This window comes from Haliotis rufescens, unplaced genomic scaffold (genome assembly GCF_023055435.1).
Source record: "Haliotis rufescens isolate VD_foot unplaced genomic scaffold, xgHalRufe1.0.p SCAF_10, whole genome shotgun sequence".
Lineage (NCBI taxonomy): Eukaryota > Metazoa > Mollusca > Gastropoda > Lepetellida > Haliotidae > Haliotis > Haliotis rufescens.
The window spans coordinates 18,399,347-18,414,316 of record NW_025963780.1 but is presented as its reverse complement, the minus strand read 5'-3'; the positions used below and the strand labels follow the sequence as shown (position 1 = coordinate 18,414,316).

General features: G+C 41.4%; 1 protein-coding gene across 1 annotated transcript in view; it reads right to left on the bottom strand.

Moving 5' to 3' along the window:
• Positions 1 to 8,405: 8,405 nt before the first annotated feature.
• The window catches only part of LOC124110731 (probable enoyl-CoA hydratase 1, peroxisomal), a 28,902-nt gene continuing 22,337 nt past the window's right edge, over positions 8,406 to 14,970 (bottom strand). The window contains exons 5-7 of the mRNA XM_046470096.2: positions 11,345 to 11,494; positions 10,031 to 10,204; positions 8,406 to 9,067 (exon numbers count right to left, since the gene is read on the bottom strand). Coding sequence (XP_046326052.2) covers positions 8,997 to 9,067; positions 10,031 to 10,204; positions 11,345 to 11,494 — 395 coding nt within the window. The 3' untranslated portion in view covers positions 8,406 to 8,996. The remainder of the gene's footprint in view (positions 9,068 to 10,030; positions 10,205 to 11,344; positions 11,495 to 14,970) is intronic.

Here is a 14,970-nt window from a genome sequence, read left to right as displayed (position 1 = left end):
TGACTTCTACCAGTCCTTGTTTTATCCCCCCAAAGCCGAGCGCCGGGCAAGGTAACAACAAGTTACGTTATTTTGTTATGACGCGGTCGTGATCGGGCAGACACTCTATCCACAAAACCACGAAGGCGGTCCGTAATATTGCGTTACTATGGTGACATAAATAACGTCATGAGATAACACATGTTTACCGGCCATGTCGGGTGTCGGCCAAGAGATGTTTAACCTACTTTCCATTCATCATAATGTCAGACTAAAAAAGATCTCCATTTGTCATAGAAAAACCTTGCGACCTATTTAGTGTTTTAATGTGACAATTAGATCTCGCCATTGCCTGAGGATATTGAGCCAGTAGTATGTTTCATATACCTCAGCGTGTTGTTTTAACAGACAACGTATATAGTTTATATATTACGTATATAATTGCACTGGGACAATGTCTTTGTTCCACATAAGGCACTAATTACAGAAGAAGAAAAGAAGAAGAAGAAAAAATGGTTATAATTTATACTCTACAATTATAAAATATTTTAAAACATAGTTATAACAATATCAAAAATAGCAAAGTCCAGCCTCAAAGGATTATCACATAAGGATCTATACATACAAATTAAACACACACTAACACTAACACACACGCACACCGTAGTAACACACACACACACTAACACACACACACACACACACACACATAGTTAAAACTTTATAAAAGGAATAGTTTAAACAATAATACGGAATAATTAATTTCGTTTAAGTGAACGTAATTATGAAGTAGTAGATCAGCGTTTGTACATAAAATAGAGAGTCCGGCTAAAGACTGGGAAAGTGTGTCATGATATGAGTCATTATAGGTCATTACAATGTCTAGACAAACGGGCACTAGACCGTTGATAATAGTCCATCTTTAACGTTACATGTGTGCATAGATACAGATTACTACACGAGTGTCTGTCAGCTACCATTTATCTTAAAACGAGTTGTTCCAAAAGGTATTTTAATAGATAGGTTTCGAAACTACGAGGTGCAAGGTGATGGTATCTGACAGGCACGAGTGCAGTTATCTGTTTCTTACACACCCTAAAGTCGCATCATTTTAGCATAGAATGGACGCATACTGTGTCTATTCTCATGACTGCAGTGGATCCGTGAAGATCCGGGGTAGCATAGATCTTCGGCAACCGACGCTTGCCGTAAAGGGCGACACTGGTAAGAGGCGACTTACGGGACCGGTCAGGCTCGCTGACTTGGTTGATGCATGTCATCGATCCCAATGATCGATGCTCATGAGATCAATCACTGGATTGTCTGCTCCAGACTCGATTATTTACAGACCGCCGTTGCGTAGTGCAATTAATGTTATGACACGGTCTTGTCCAGGTATCGTTGTTTAGGCCTGCCACGCCCAGGTCTCGCTGCAACCCCACCCACTTGACGGTACCCACAGTCTAGAAATTACACATTTTGATTGACCAAACATTCGTTCGACTTGGAATACTGACGCCCCCTTCTCTCCCATCGCCATATTGTCTGTTCATTGAGATACTGTCTCGGAGACATTTTAAAGCGTGTGCTCAGGTCACTAGCAATACAGTTCGTTTGGCTCCAAATGACAACGATGAATTGCAAAATAACTCCAAATCGGCAATAGTCTATTAAATGTCAATACGTTACACGGAAATGAATACCCTGTACCCTACAATATCTGCTATTAACCGGTGTGCCCCGTTCAACTTGAACACATAACATCATGATAGTTTCTAAAACAACTATTTCCAGTGATGGGATGAAAAATAACAATCGTGTTGGTATGTGTGCAGGTTGATGTCTTCAACGGAGGGGGGCAAACCGGTAGTAGGAACAGCACAAACTCGTACTGCACGTGCTACATAGTATATGTCGTTGTTGACTGGCAAGGTGCGCTCCTCAGCTGATGTGAAACAGTTGATTTGTAAGGTGTATGATTTCTTTCAATGTGAAGCAGAAAGAGGAAAACCAGATTATGTCATTAATAAATACTTAAAACGAGCTTTAAGGTAACAAGCTGAACAAAGTTATCTGTTGACGGGACTCCAGGCGAAGCTGGTAATGAATTTATCAAAACCATGGTTAGAATAGGTCTTCAGCAATACATGTTTGTTGTGAAAGGCGTCTAACGAGACCGGGTGGTCAGGCTCGCTGACTTGCTTGATGCATGTTACCGTATCACAATTACGTAGATCGATGCTCATGATATTAATCATTGCCTGTTCCAGACTCGATTATTTACAGACCGCCGTTATGTAGCTGGAATATTGCTGAGTGCGGCGTTAAACAACAAACAAACAAACAAACAGAAGTAAAACACAATCGCCTGTCCCCCGTCAAATAATGAACTGATCTGTTCCCTGACGCCACGTATATGTTCGTACTGTGCGCAGTGGGTTTATGCAAAACATCGCGGGATTGTGACGAGGGAATCTATCACGTTGTTTTCAAACTCGAGGTGATTATCTATTATTGAGTACCGCAGTTTGAAAACAGGGAAATGCGAACAGCATGGAGACTAATTCATTTCATATGAATGACCGGTGTCAATGGAAATTAAAAATGTCTGCCCGTGAACGTTCAATATCAATTCAACAGTCAAGTATTGTGAATAAATGTAAAAGTGAACGTAACGATAGCTAGCTCAGTCGGACGATATCTAGCAAAAAGTGACTCATCAAGATTTAAAGGGACACCCGTTGCGCGTAAACCCTTATAGAACCCATTTGGCACATGCGTAGTTTGCTTCAGAGCTCAACATCTTCATGTTCCTTTTTTGTTGTTGCAGGATCTTTTACACAAAGTATTTCTCCAAAACAATCGGCCTCTAGCCATATAATCACTCTGGAAACCATGAGTGAGAGAGTAGGGTTTTACGCCGCTTTAAGCAATATTCCAGCAATATCACGTCGGGGGACATGAGAAATGGGCTTCACACATTGCACCCATGTCGGGAATCGAACCCGGGTCTTCGACGTGACGAGCGAACGCTTTAACCACTAGGCTATCCGACCACCCCCTGGAGGTGAGGTGAGGTGAAATTGGGTTTAACGTCGCGTCCAAGATTATTGCAGTTATGTAGCGACGTGCATGCACGTGTGTGTGTGTGTGTGTGTGTGTGTGTGTGTGTGTGTGTGTGTGGCTGCTTGTACTAGTCCGGACTGATGCCGATTTATAGTGCTAGCTCACTGAGATATCATGCCGCAGTTTAACATGAACATCCCACTCAGACACAGCATACTGACTCCGAGCCGACCAGTCCTTGTTTTAGCTCCTTAATGCCGAGCGCCAGGGTAACAACAAGTACCATCTTTTAACGTCTTTTGGTATGACGCGGCCGGGGATCGAATCCCGGACCTTCTGCTCTCCGGGTGGACGCTCTACCACTAGACCACGGAGGCGGTCGTGACATAATAAAGTCAGTGTTGCACCTGACTGACTAATGAGCACGTATATACAAGTTTCAAATAGAACAGGACACACTTCCGACATATCCCCTCTGGGCCCGTTAATTGGTCCCATCTGTAAAATCATGGGTAAACTTGGACCTCTCTCAAATCTACTTGTGCCCGCATTTAAAGTCAAATTCCCGTACCATATTGACCTATTGTGACGTTTTTGTTTTCATTTCTGAAATGAGTAAACAAAGTCGGTGAGATGAAAACGGCTGTTCTCAAACTTGAAGATGGAGATATAAATAACGTCTGGTCCTGTCGTAGACGTCCGTCCATCTCATTCCAGACATGTTCTGTGGGGGCGAGGTCTGGAGAAACAGCCGGTCACGGCAGTACAGCAATGTTATGATGCCTCACAAAGTCTATTACAACACGTGCAACACGTGGGCGGGCATTTTCCTACTGCAACGGGACGTCACGTTCCTGTATTTACAAAGGGTAGATAGAGTACGCCAGCCTTCGCCATTCAAATTGCCATTAACAATGATGACTTATGTTCTCCCGCTTACGTTCGCCAGATCAATTTGTAGTCCCTTGCATGACCATCAGAGCTGTCCAGATGAAACCTGGAGTCATCTGTGAGCAGTTTACTGTCCCAGTCTTGTCTTTTGAACCTCAGATGCTGTCTTGGCGTGCCTGACGGTGACGTGGAAGAAACATTTGGCACGTGGATAACCGGCCTGTGGCAAGTCATGTCTCCAAAGAGATAATACTGTGTTAACGAACAAACATTAAACTGTCTGGCAACTTTCTTCTTTGCGCGTTGATTTTCAGAAAGCCGTGGCATTGCGTAAGCGCTATTTACGGCAAAACACAAGTTTTTTGGAGCACCTGATAGCTAAAGTCATTGTGACTAAACATTTGCCCTTGCAAATAGTGAAACCTTAAAGTCGAGGAGATGAGTTCGTGAAAATGTATTGAAAGATGCATTATCTAATTTCAGAATATATTTTTATTTTTATTAAAATTTATTTGGAGTACAGTTACTTTTTCCGTTGGAATACATAACATGTATAGATATGTATTACTAATCATTTTCAAAAACCTGATTTAGATGAATTCACCTACTTTTGAGACAACGCTAATATATGATCCGACAGATGGAAAGGGTAAGCCTTGGTTGAAGGCAGAGAATGTGGTAGGATTAATAAAACTAGAGGGTTTGGGTGAGGGGGGTGTTGGCGGGTGGTGGGATGTTATAAACTTTCGATCAACTTCAAGTCACTATCACTTTTAAGTACAATTCAAATGAAGACTGAATTTGAGCTCTTGGCACGACTTTTATCCTGACATGTGTTCACAGTTAAATACACCCTGAAGTAAGACAACACCTGCCCGTTTCCTACCTGTACCCCATGAAATAATGAACTGATCCTATTCGCCTGCCCCGATACGTGCAAAACGTGGGGTTATGATTGAATCCATGCGGGAATTGACATTATTTTCATACTAAGGTATTAGGGTAATTGCGTGTTGCGAGCTGAAATATTTATGATTGAGTATCGCACATTTGAAAACGGAAATGCGAGCTGCATGGAGACAAAGGCTGTTTTCGGTGTCAATGAAATTACAAATGTCGGCCCGTGAACATTCAGTATTGATTCAGCAGGCAAGTATTGTGAATAAATATAAAAAAATGAACGTGAGGATATCGAACTAATTCCTGTAATAACGGCCAGAAAATGATTCTTGAAGGTTTAAATTTCATCTTCAAGAAATTTTAAACCCATTGCTGTATAGCAAATACGCAGATCTGAGCTTCTACCAAATGTAATGTGAGCTTTTGATCTTGTACAACAATTATGAGTTAAAAACACGGAAACGCAGTATGGAGCCTTTCAGGCTTCCCAACGATGAACTGCAACTATACTTTGTACATGGTCTATCTCTCTGTGGCAGAAGCACCTCACAGCATGGGGTCTCAGACTCTGCCTATCAGAGAATAAGCTTGTTTGGGGATACTGCAGACACGGGCTTTCAAGGTGAGGTGAGGCAAAATGGGGTTTAACGTTGATTCCAAGAGTGTTGCACTTATATAGCGACGTGTGTGTATGTACGTGCGTCCGCGTGTACTAGTCCGGACTAATGTCGATTTTATAGTGCTAGCACACTGAGATACCATTCGGCAGTTTAACCTTTACTTGAATACCCCACTTAGACGCAGTGTACTGACTCCGAGCCGACCAGTCCTTGTTTTAACCCCTTAATGGCGAGCGCCAGGCAGGTTAACAACAACTACCATCTTTTAACGTCTTTTGGTAGGACGCGGCTGGGGATCGAACCCACGACCTTCTGTTCTCCAGGCGGACGCTCTACCACTAGACCAGGGGGTGGTCTGCTTTCATTAAAGGTACTCTGTTAATACAATATTACTTCATACAAGTGACAAAAAACATAGCCAACAGTACATGAATAGCTGGGCGGTCGGGTAGCCTAGTGGTTAAAGCGTTGGATCGTCACACGGAAGACCCGGGTTTGATTCCCGACATGGGTACAGTTTGTGAAGCCCATTGTCCCCCGCCGTGATATTGCTGGAATATTGCTAAAGCGGCGTAAAACCATACTCACTCACTCACTCACATGAATAGCTAATGAACACTCCTAATTTAGACATATTTCAAACCTGGCGTCTACTGAAAGCACAACCTCATCAATCACTGCATGGATACACATTTCCCACACAGTGCTTCTTTTCAAACTGGATGAACCACCTCGGCAGAATAGCGTATGAATGCGGCTCACAATGGGAGAATGTTATTATTTTCTAGTCTGATTGAAGTACATGTGCAGCCATCACTCACTGCAGCTACATGAATTCACAATTTTGAATTCAAAAGGATCAATGTCAAATGCACTACACAGAAATATATGAATATACTTATATGTGAACATTCTAGCGCCCTAGTTTCTCTGACTGGCACTAGTGTTCAAAACACTGGATTCACGTTATGACTGTTTAGTGTTATGTGTAACTGTGGCTTTAAGAATACACTATAGAGGAAATATTAACTGTGAATGTGACATAAAAACACACCGCAACAAATGCAATATTTGAGATGAAATACTTGTATAATAGAAGAACATACAGAAAAATGATTAATAATTTTCTAGAATCAATGAGTAATTAGTTATCAAGCTGAAACGCAACGATACACAGATACCTACACACCATGAAATGTCATATACATAGTGTGAATTCTGCCTAAGAGTGAGTGAGTGAGTGAATTGGGTTTAACACTGCATTAAATAGTATTCTATTTATATCAGGGTGTGCCAGCTTGTTGGGGGAGGAAAGCCCCAAGTGATGTTTACCACATTGGTGGAACCCATGAACACAGGTATGGTGCTGACAAACCTAGAAATCACAATCATAGGTTTCTGGCATGCCCATCCGTGCCCCCTCAGCCAAGCCTTTTTGAGGCAATACATGAAGATATGCCTAACTCGCTGTAATTTGTAAATATAAACAAGGAGTGGACCTTGTATACTGAACCAAATTAAAAACTTCACAATCCTGAAATTTTAACATTTTGACCAGTTATCATTGTGGGCCCTTATTGTGTATTTAAACAGTAATGGCCACGTATTGACTTCAGATAACACCCGTTTTTGTGCAGGTGAATCCATCAAAATCATGTGCACAGCACTATAGTGGCAAAAGTGGTTTTTCACGTGCAACTGGTCACGTGGCCATAATACCGCCCGTGTTTTCAGCCATACTTGTTAGCAGTCATTAAAAAAGAAGAAGAAAAACACAAGAAAACAAAAGTCTTTACGGCCATTTGTCATGCCACGCCTTTCAAATGTGCAACATGAACGTGCCATCGGTATGTTGCAGACGGGAACGTCCGTAGCTGAAGTCGCAAGGACGATGGGTTGTAGTCGACGGACAGTTTATGATTTACAGACGCGTCTACTGCAAACGGGTACCGCCGCTGATCGCCCTCGGCCATGTCGACCACGTGTGACGTCACATGCAGAGGATCGTCAGATTGTCTTACGTCACCTCCGTAACCGATTTTTGACGGCTACATCAACCAGAAATGAACTGTTTAGGTATAGACTGAGTGCGCAAACTGTTCGAAACCGTCTTAGAACTGCTCACCTTCAAGCACGACGGCCATACTGGGGGCCGATTCTGAATCAATTACACAGATGTCAACGTCAATTGTGGGCACAGTGACACTTACGATGGACTCAGAGGAATTGTAATCAAGTCGTCTTCAGTGATTAATCCCGATTTACTCTTCGATTTGCTGATGGTAGGGCGAGGGTGTGGAGGCGCCGTCATGAACGTTACGCCCAGTGTTGTGTATAGGAAGTTGACAGATTTCGAGGCGTAAGTGTCATGGTGTTGGTTGCTTTCTGTGGCAATGCACGTTCCAGGCTTCTTGTCATCCGTGGCAACCTCAACGCGGCTGGTACTGGCACCAGAACTTCTGCCTTTTATGGCAGCACATGGACCCGGTTTGATCTTCCAACACGACAATGCCAGACCCCACACAGCAATTTTGACAAGGAATTTCCTTCAGAATGCGGGAGTCAAAGTCATCGACTGGCCGTCAAGGTCTCCCGACCTCAATACCATCGAACACGACTGGGATGCTCTTGGCAGAAGTCTGCGTACTCTCCAGAACCAACCACAGAATTTGCAAGATCTTGGCACCATTTTGCAGCAACAATGGCGTCGTCTTCCCAATCATGTGTTCACAAGCATCACAAGGTCCATGCGGAGGCGTTCGGTGGCAGTTGTCAACGCACATGGTGGCCAAACACGCTACTGAACTTGTGTGCCATCAGATTCTCGTGCTTGGAACTTATGATTTAAACTCTTGATGTTATTACCAAATACCGTAGGTGCTTGGAACAAATTATGGTTACCATCGTGATTTAAAATCCTTCTTTGGACATTAATGATTAAAAATTACCTTCTCTGAAGTTTTTGATTTGACTCAGTATAAATAATAATCACATATAATTAATACTCAAACATTTGTATGGCCCTTAGGGTGTTGCAATTCACTGTGACAAGTTGCCCCTTTGAAGCTCTGGGATCCACCAATAGTCGGTTCAACGCCCTGATTGTGAGTTGCATGTTTCTGTGTCTTTAACTTGCAGACAATCTCGCATCTTCCCGAGGCATGGGAGTCAACTGACTATAAAAGTCCAGTTTCGTAAACTGGATCTGGATCTGGATCTGGATCTACACGGATGACATTTCAAACACGTTTCTTTTCTGAAATGACAATGTGTAATATCATGGACACTTAATACGAGGTCCAAGGTCATATATACCTCCTGGGAACAAGGAATTACTGTCTGTCCTCATAAATAAATGCCTTGGAACAGATAATTTGTAATTCCTTGTACATCGTGTTCTCCGAATATTCTATTCAATCGATTCATACGAAAAAATAGATCTGCACGTAAATAAAATAGATTTCTCCCTGTTAGCGATCACCATATCTTCACCAGACAAGGCAGAAACTGAAACACTGTCAGTTCGTTCACTCCTGCATCTCAAAGTTTCGATTTCTTGACCATATTGAAACTGCCATGCTTGCCTGATCCTTTCACAAACCTCTGTGCACCTGAAACCAGAAATAGAGGTACAGGTATTCATTTCATTGTCACACTTCACTGGTTTGTATACACTTGGCTCCTCGCAGTGAGGCCACCATTTTGAATCTACGAATCAAGCCACGACCTGGTTCCAGTGATTGTTCTGACCAATCAGTGCTCAGATTACATCACACAAATGGTAACATGATATATATAATATCAAGGACACAACTCATGCACATTCACATTCCAGACTAATATACAATGTATAGCATCACCGCTACACTCCAATTCAGCCCCCATGAAGATCTAGGTAGAGAATAGGTCTTCAGTAACCCACGCTTGCCATAAGAGGCGACTAATGGATCTCGTGGTCAGGCTTGCTGACTTGGTTGATGCATGTCATCATATCACAATCTCGTAAATCGATGCTCATGATTTCAATCAATTAATTGTCTGGTCGATTATTTACAGACCGATGTCATATAGATGGAATTTTGCTTTGTGCAGCATTAAACAACAAACAAACAAACTGCATTTCAGACGTATGTAATCACAGGAGATGGGAGAACTAGAGTATACAAATCGGTTAATATTAACAATGAATTTCAGTATACCGAATCTCACATGAAGAGCTTGATATGCCCACAGAGGCAGCCTAAAATGAAATAATTTCAAGGTCTCCATTGCCAAAAGTAGTCAGCTTCCACCCCAAGACAGCCTAGTTGATTTGAGGAGGATATTTTATTGTATGTCCTCTTCACATCACGAGAAATAGGGTTAAAAATGTTTCTCTTCATTGAAACCGGCAATCAATATTTTTGTGGTATTGTTAAGAAAACGCCAGAGGGACTATCAAGATCATCCAGATTATAACAGAAGAGTTGTCTTTCCTTGTCTCACCATTTCAGCATGGTTGGTAAAGGTTTTTCTGCATTATATTGTATCACTAATTCATTATTTGATAGGGAAAAACGAAAATAAGTACTTACCCTTCACCGACTCCTTTGCTACGACTTTGATTCCATTCTCATATTCAAACTGAAATGCATCCAGTGTATTTTTGGCAGTAAAGGAGCTGTAATAGGCTGACCTCCGGTCAGTCAGCATGCATTCCTGGGGGAACTTGGCGATGTCTTTGGCCAGCTGGACTGCTTCCTCGACAGCTAGGCAGCAAAGGGAAACAGACTTATCATGGTCCATACACACAAGTCACATTACACAGTGTGCCAGCTGTACAGGACTATTCATGATGCGGTCAGTATCAGATATCCAAACTGTATCATAGTAGCCTGTAACAGGCTGAATCAGACCAGACAAACCAGTGGTTGATAGCAATAGCAATGGTCCAAGACCAATACTTGTTTTGATGTGCAAGATTTTGTTATGTTTGTTTGCCTGTTGTTTAACGCCACACTCAGCAATATTCCAGCTCTATGATGGCGGTCTGTAAATAATCGAGTCTGGACCAGACAATCCATTGATTGACATCATGAGCATCGATCCACGCAATTGGGATATGATGACATGCATGAACCAAGTCAGCGAGCCTGACCACCCGATCCCGTTAGTCGCCTCTTAGGACAAGCATAGTCGCCTTTTACGGCAAGCATGGGTTGCTGAAGAGCTGTTCTAACTCGGATCTTCACAGGTCAGATGTGCAAGAGCAATGGTCCAAGAGCAATACTTATTTTGATTGATGACAATCATGACAGCCATATTGAAAACAAGATTCAAAACTCTTGTACAAATGTATGTGACAGCTTCATTGGTCCAGTGGTCCAGATATGTTTTTGTAGTTGTATGTTGGTCATGACATAAGCTCACTTATGAGGTAACTACAAACTGTTTATTGGACAAAACTAAAAACAATTGATTGCCCTGAAGAAGAACTGGTCACACAGAGTGTTTAAATAACCCACACAATGATGAAATATGTTTTATGTCTTATGTCTTATGTTTGATGGGGGCACGGGTGGCCCAGTCGTCTAAGGCGCCGCGATTCGCTGTGCAGAGTTGCATCCCTTGGGCACGCCAGAAACCTATGATTGTAGGTTCGAATCCCGGTTCGCCCCGATTATGTTTCTAGGTTTGTCAGCACCATACCCGTGCTCGTGGGTTTCAGCGAAGTGGTAAACGTCTGAGACCTGCATCACTTCGGGCTTTCCTCCCACATTAAGCTGACACGCCGTGATATAACTGGAATACTGTTAAAAGCGGCGTTAACCCAACTCACTCACTCTTATGTTTTATGAGATGTGTTTTTCATCTGGCACACAACTGACTCTCTGAGTGACATGACGTACCTGTGCCAGCTGCGACAACTCGGTTTGCCAGTCCAATTTCCTTTGCTTCTGTAGCGGTCACCGCTCGACCTGTCAGTATGAGGTCAAGGGCACGGGATAAGCCGATAAGTTTGGGGAGCCGGACTGTTCCTCCATCAATCAATGGCACACCTGGAATTAACAGATACACTGGAATCACCATTCCATACAGAGGTCTACAGCCAACTCTATTATTCATATATTCAGTTTACATTCAGATCTGTCAAGATCCTGGGTAGAATAGGTCTCCAGCATCCCATCCTTGCCGTAAACCACAACTATGCTTGTCGTAAGAGGCAACTAACGTGATCAGGTGGTCAGGCTAGCTGACTTGGTTGATGCATGTCATCGTATTCCAATTGTGTAGAACTATACTCATGATATCAATCACTGGATTGTCTGGTTCAGACTCGATTGTTTACAGACCGCTGTTGAATAGCTGGGATATTGCTGAGTGTGGTGTTAAATAAAAAAAACAACCAAACAAACATTTAGACATTTTCCTTTTCATTAACGAATTCTGCGATGCTTAATGACTCATAAATGATCGTTCCAAGCACAGGATTTATCCACAACACTAGCCCTAGCTTTACCTGAACTCCAGGCAGTGTGTGGCTTTGTTCTATTGTAAACACCCTAAACATTTTTAACATTCCTGTCACATTTCACTCACTGAAAAATTTCTCAACAAACTAATGAAAGAAAGTTTAAAAGAAAATGGAGTGTGTATATCATAGTGTATTTTATTTCCAACTAAACACCCATGGTTTTGTGGAACTAACTGATAAAAAAGAAAGGAATTAGAGAGAGAATGATTGAGTGAATGTTGTTTTACACCATGATCAGTAGTATATCATAGGGCATACTTTGAATAATGGAGTCTGGACCAGGCGAACCGATGACTGATGGCATGAGCACAGAACAAGTAACCAAGCCTTACCTTGCCACAACCTGCTAGAATATTACATGGTCGATCCCGAAAGAACATATAAATTGAATGCAAGAATATGTAACAATTGTATTTTTATAAAATAAATGTAGGGCTCACCTTAATCCTTCATAAACATTAAATCATTAAGGTCGTAAGTAAAGAGTAAAGAAGAATATGCAAAAATAATTTGTAAAAAACATCAAACTTTATACATATTTGATAATGATATGGATGAATAATAGACATCATTGTATATTTAATTATCATGGAACTGTTCTGGGTGAACAGTACCTTCCAAATGACGTGCTGGTTTTCTTGGGGAATTAGTCAGCAAAGAGCCAGAGTCACAGGAGACTAATCACAATTTTATTTACAAGAACAATTAACAATTTACAATATACTTAGATAATAACTGAGGGTGCCACAGAGAGTCGGTACACACTCTGGGCTGTGGGAGAGAGGTCTGCTTGGTAAGAGAGTCAAACCCCTTCTCTGCTTAAAACCTGCCTACAGTATGTATTTAACAAAAATTTAAACAATAGAAAGGAATGTGATTGGTTGATACACGATTGGTTGTGTCCTAAGCTAAATGGATGGCTAGACAGAGGGGAATACTAAATCCTGTTTATCCTGTTGGACTGGCACTAATCTTGTTGACATATTTACTGGATGCTTTGAAAGAGATTAGGGTGTCACTATAGATGAGCTTGTGTGGGGGCTAATCCTTAATGCCCTATAGACGAGCTTGTATGGGGGCTAATCCTTAATGAGTCTTAATTGAAGTAATGTTATTCTAATATACCCCGGTAGGTGATGACAGATATACTTAAATAAATATCCTTTGTCTGGGAGATGGGATCTTGATACCTTAGGCTAGCAACCATCTAAAAAAAGCTTTAACTGAAACTACTGATATTTTATATATGCATTTTACCTAATGATAATTATTACTTGCTAAACTATAATTATATGAAATGATGTATAAATATTACACCATGATAACTCATAAAAGCACTTGATGTAGATCTAATTATTATAAGATAACTTAGTATAAATGTTATCCCATGATATAACACTGAATTGTAAATTTTTAAACTGATCCTGTCTCACACTATGCATTTCTTCCTTCTGCTTTTGATCCTCATGTGGAAATGGGCTTGAACAAAGTTTCCAGCTTCTAAAAACATTTCACCCAAACACATCCCAGCATCACCATGGTCACCACCCAAACAAATGGGTCACGCACTGTAATCCTGTAGTGTGACTTTTCACAACTTGATCACCTGACTACCCCTGCCACATCACACTCTTGCTTAGAACTGACAGGCTAGAGGAGCTGTGATGAGGTGATGGTCAGGTGGGCATGTAGTGTGAGAGATAGGATCAGTTTATAAATATACAACTTGATGAAAAATTTACAATTTTTCTAAACTTCTCCTTTCTATGCATTTAACCCATGGTTGGACGGTTGGGTGCAGATACCCTAGCCTTTAGTAGACTACAACTGTGAGTGAGTGAGTGAGTTTGGTTTTACACTGCTTTTAGCAATATTCCAGCAATATCACGGGGGGGGACACCAGAAATGGGCTTCACACATTGCACCCATGTTGGGAATCAAACCCGGGTCTTCGGAGTGACGAGCGAACGCTTTAGCCGCTAGGCTACCTACAACTGTTAGACATACAGGAGGAAGCTGGTGCTAAACAGTGACACAAATAGAGAATCTATAACACTGCCCGATGTAGTAAAGACAAGGTGATGTGACCACTTTACACTAGTTGGACGTAGCATCATGAAATCGGGTATGACAGGTTATGTGTTTTCACGTAGGACATTGTTACACAAGCAACTGCGTAGCTTTGAACAGAGACCTATTCAGCATATGACTTATAACCAATCTGGAATAGGTCTCCAGGCAATCAGTTCTACAAGACCGATCACACCACTATCTCCAACGGACAAAAGGGTGAGCCAGCTTGGCATCTCCTTAAACGCTTTGTCAAAGCTATCAATCATGCCTGCGTAACTGAAGCATGCCAAGAGGAAAAGAGGAATAATCGACAAGATAACTTAGTATAAATGTTATCCCATGATAACTTCCCCTCCGTCTGAAAAAGTTTGGACCCCAAACATGTAAAAATAAAAATAATTAAGGCTTAGATGGACAATGTATAAAGTTAAACTGGTAGTAGTGAATAATAATTATTATATAGTCATAAAAATGCTGTCATCAGGGGTTCTGGATGTGGAGCTGGCTTGTCTTGGCACTCTGTATTGGTGGTTTTATGGGTGATGTAGGAGGCCTTGAGTTCCACATCCTGGATTGGGGTTGTGAGATAGTAGGCTGTGTCCATGGAGGTTTTACATGGAAACAAAGAAAAGAGAGTTAGCATGTTCAAATAATATGTCATATATAAATACTTCCTCAGTTTGTCTGTAATAACTAGAAAATAAAACAAATATGATAATTATGATGTAAAAGATCGGTACATAATTATTACTAAACGGTGTCATGACCAGGAAGAATGTATTGGCGGCAAATTACAAAAGTATATCATGAAAAATAGTAATATCCTTCTATTTTTGGATACAATCATTAGACGCATTATATATACATATATGTGCATGTGCATATAACAAGTGCATTGGTTTATTACACTAATACGGTATACAAAAG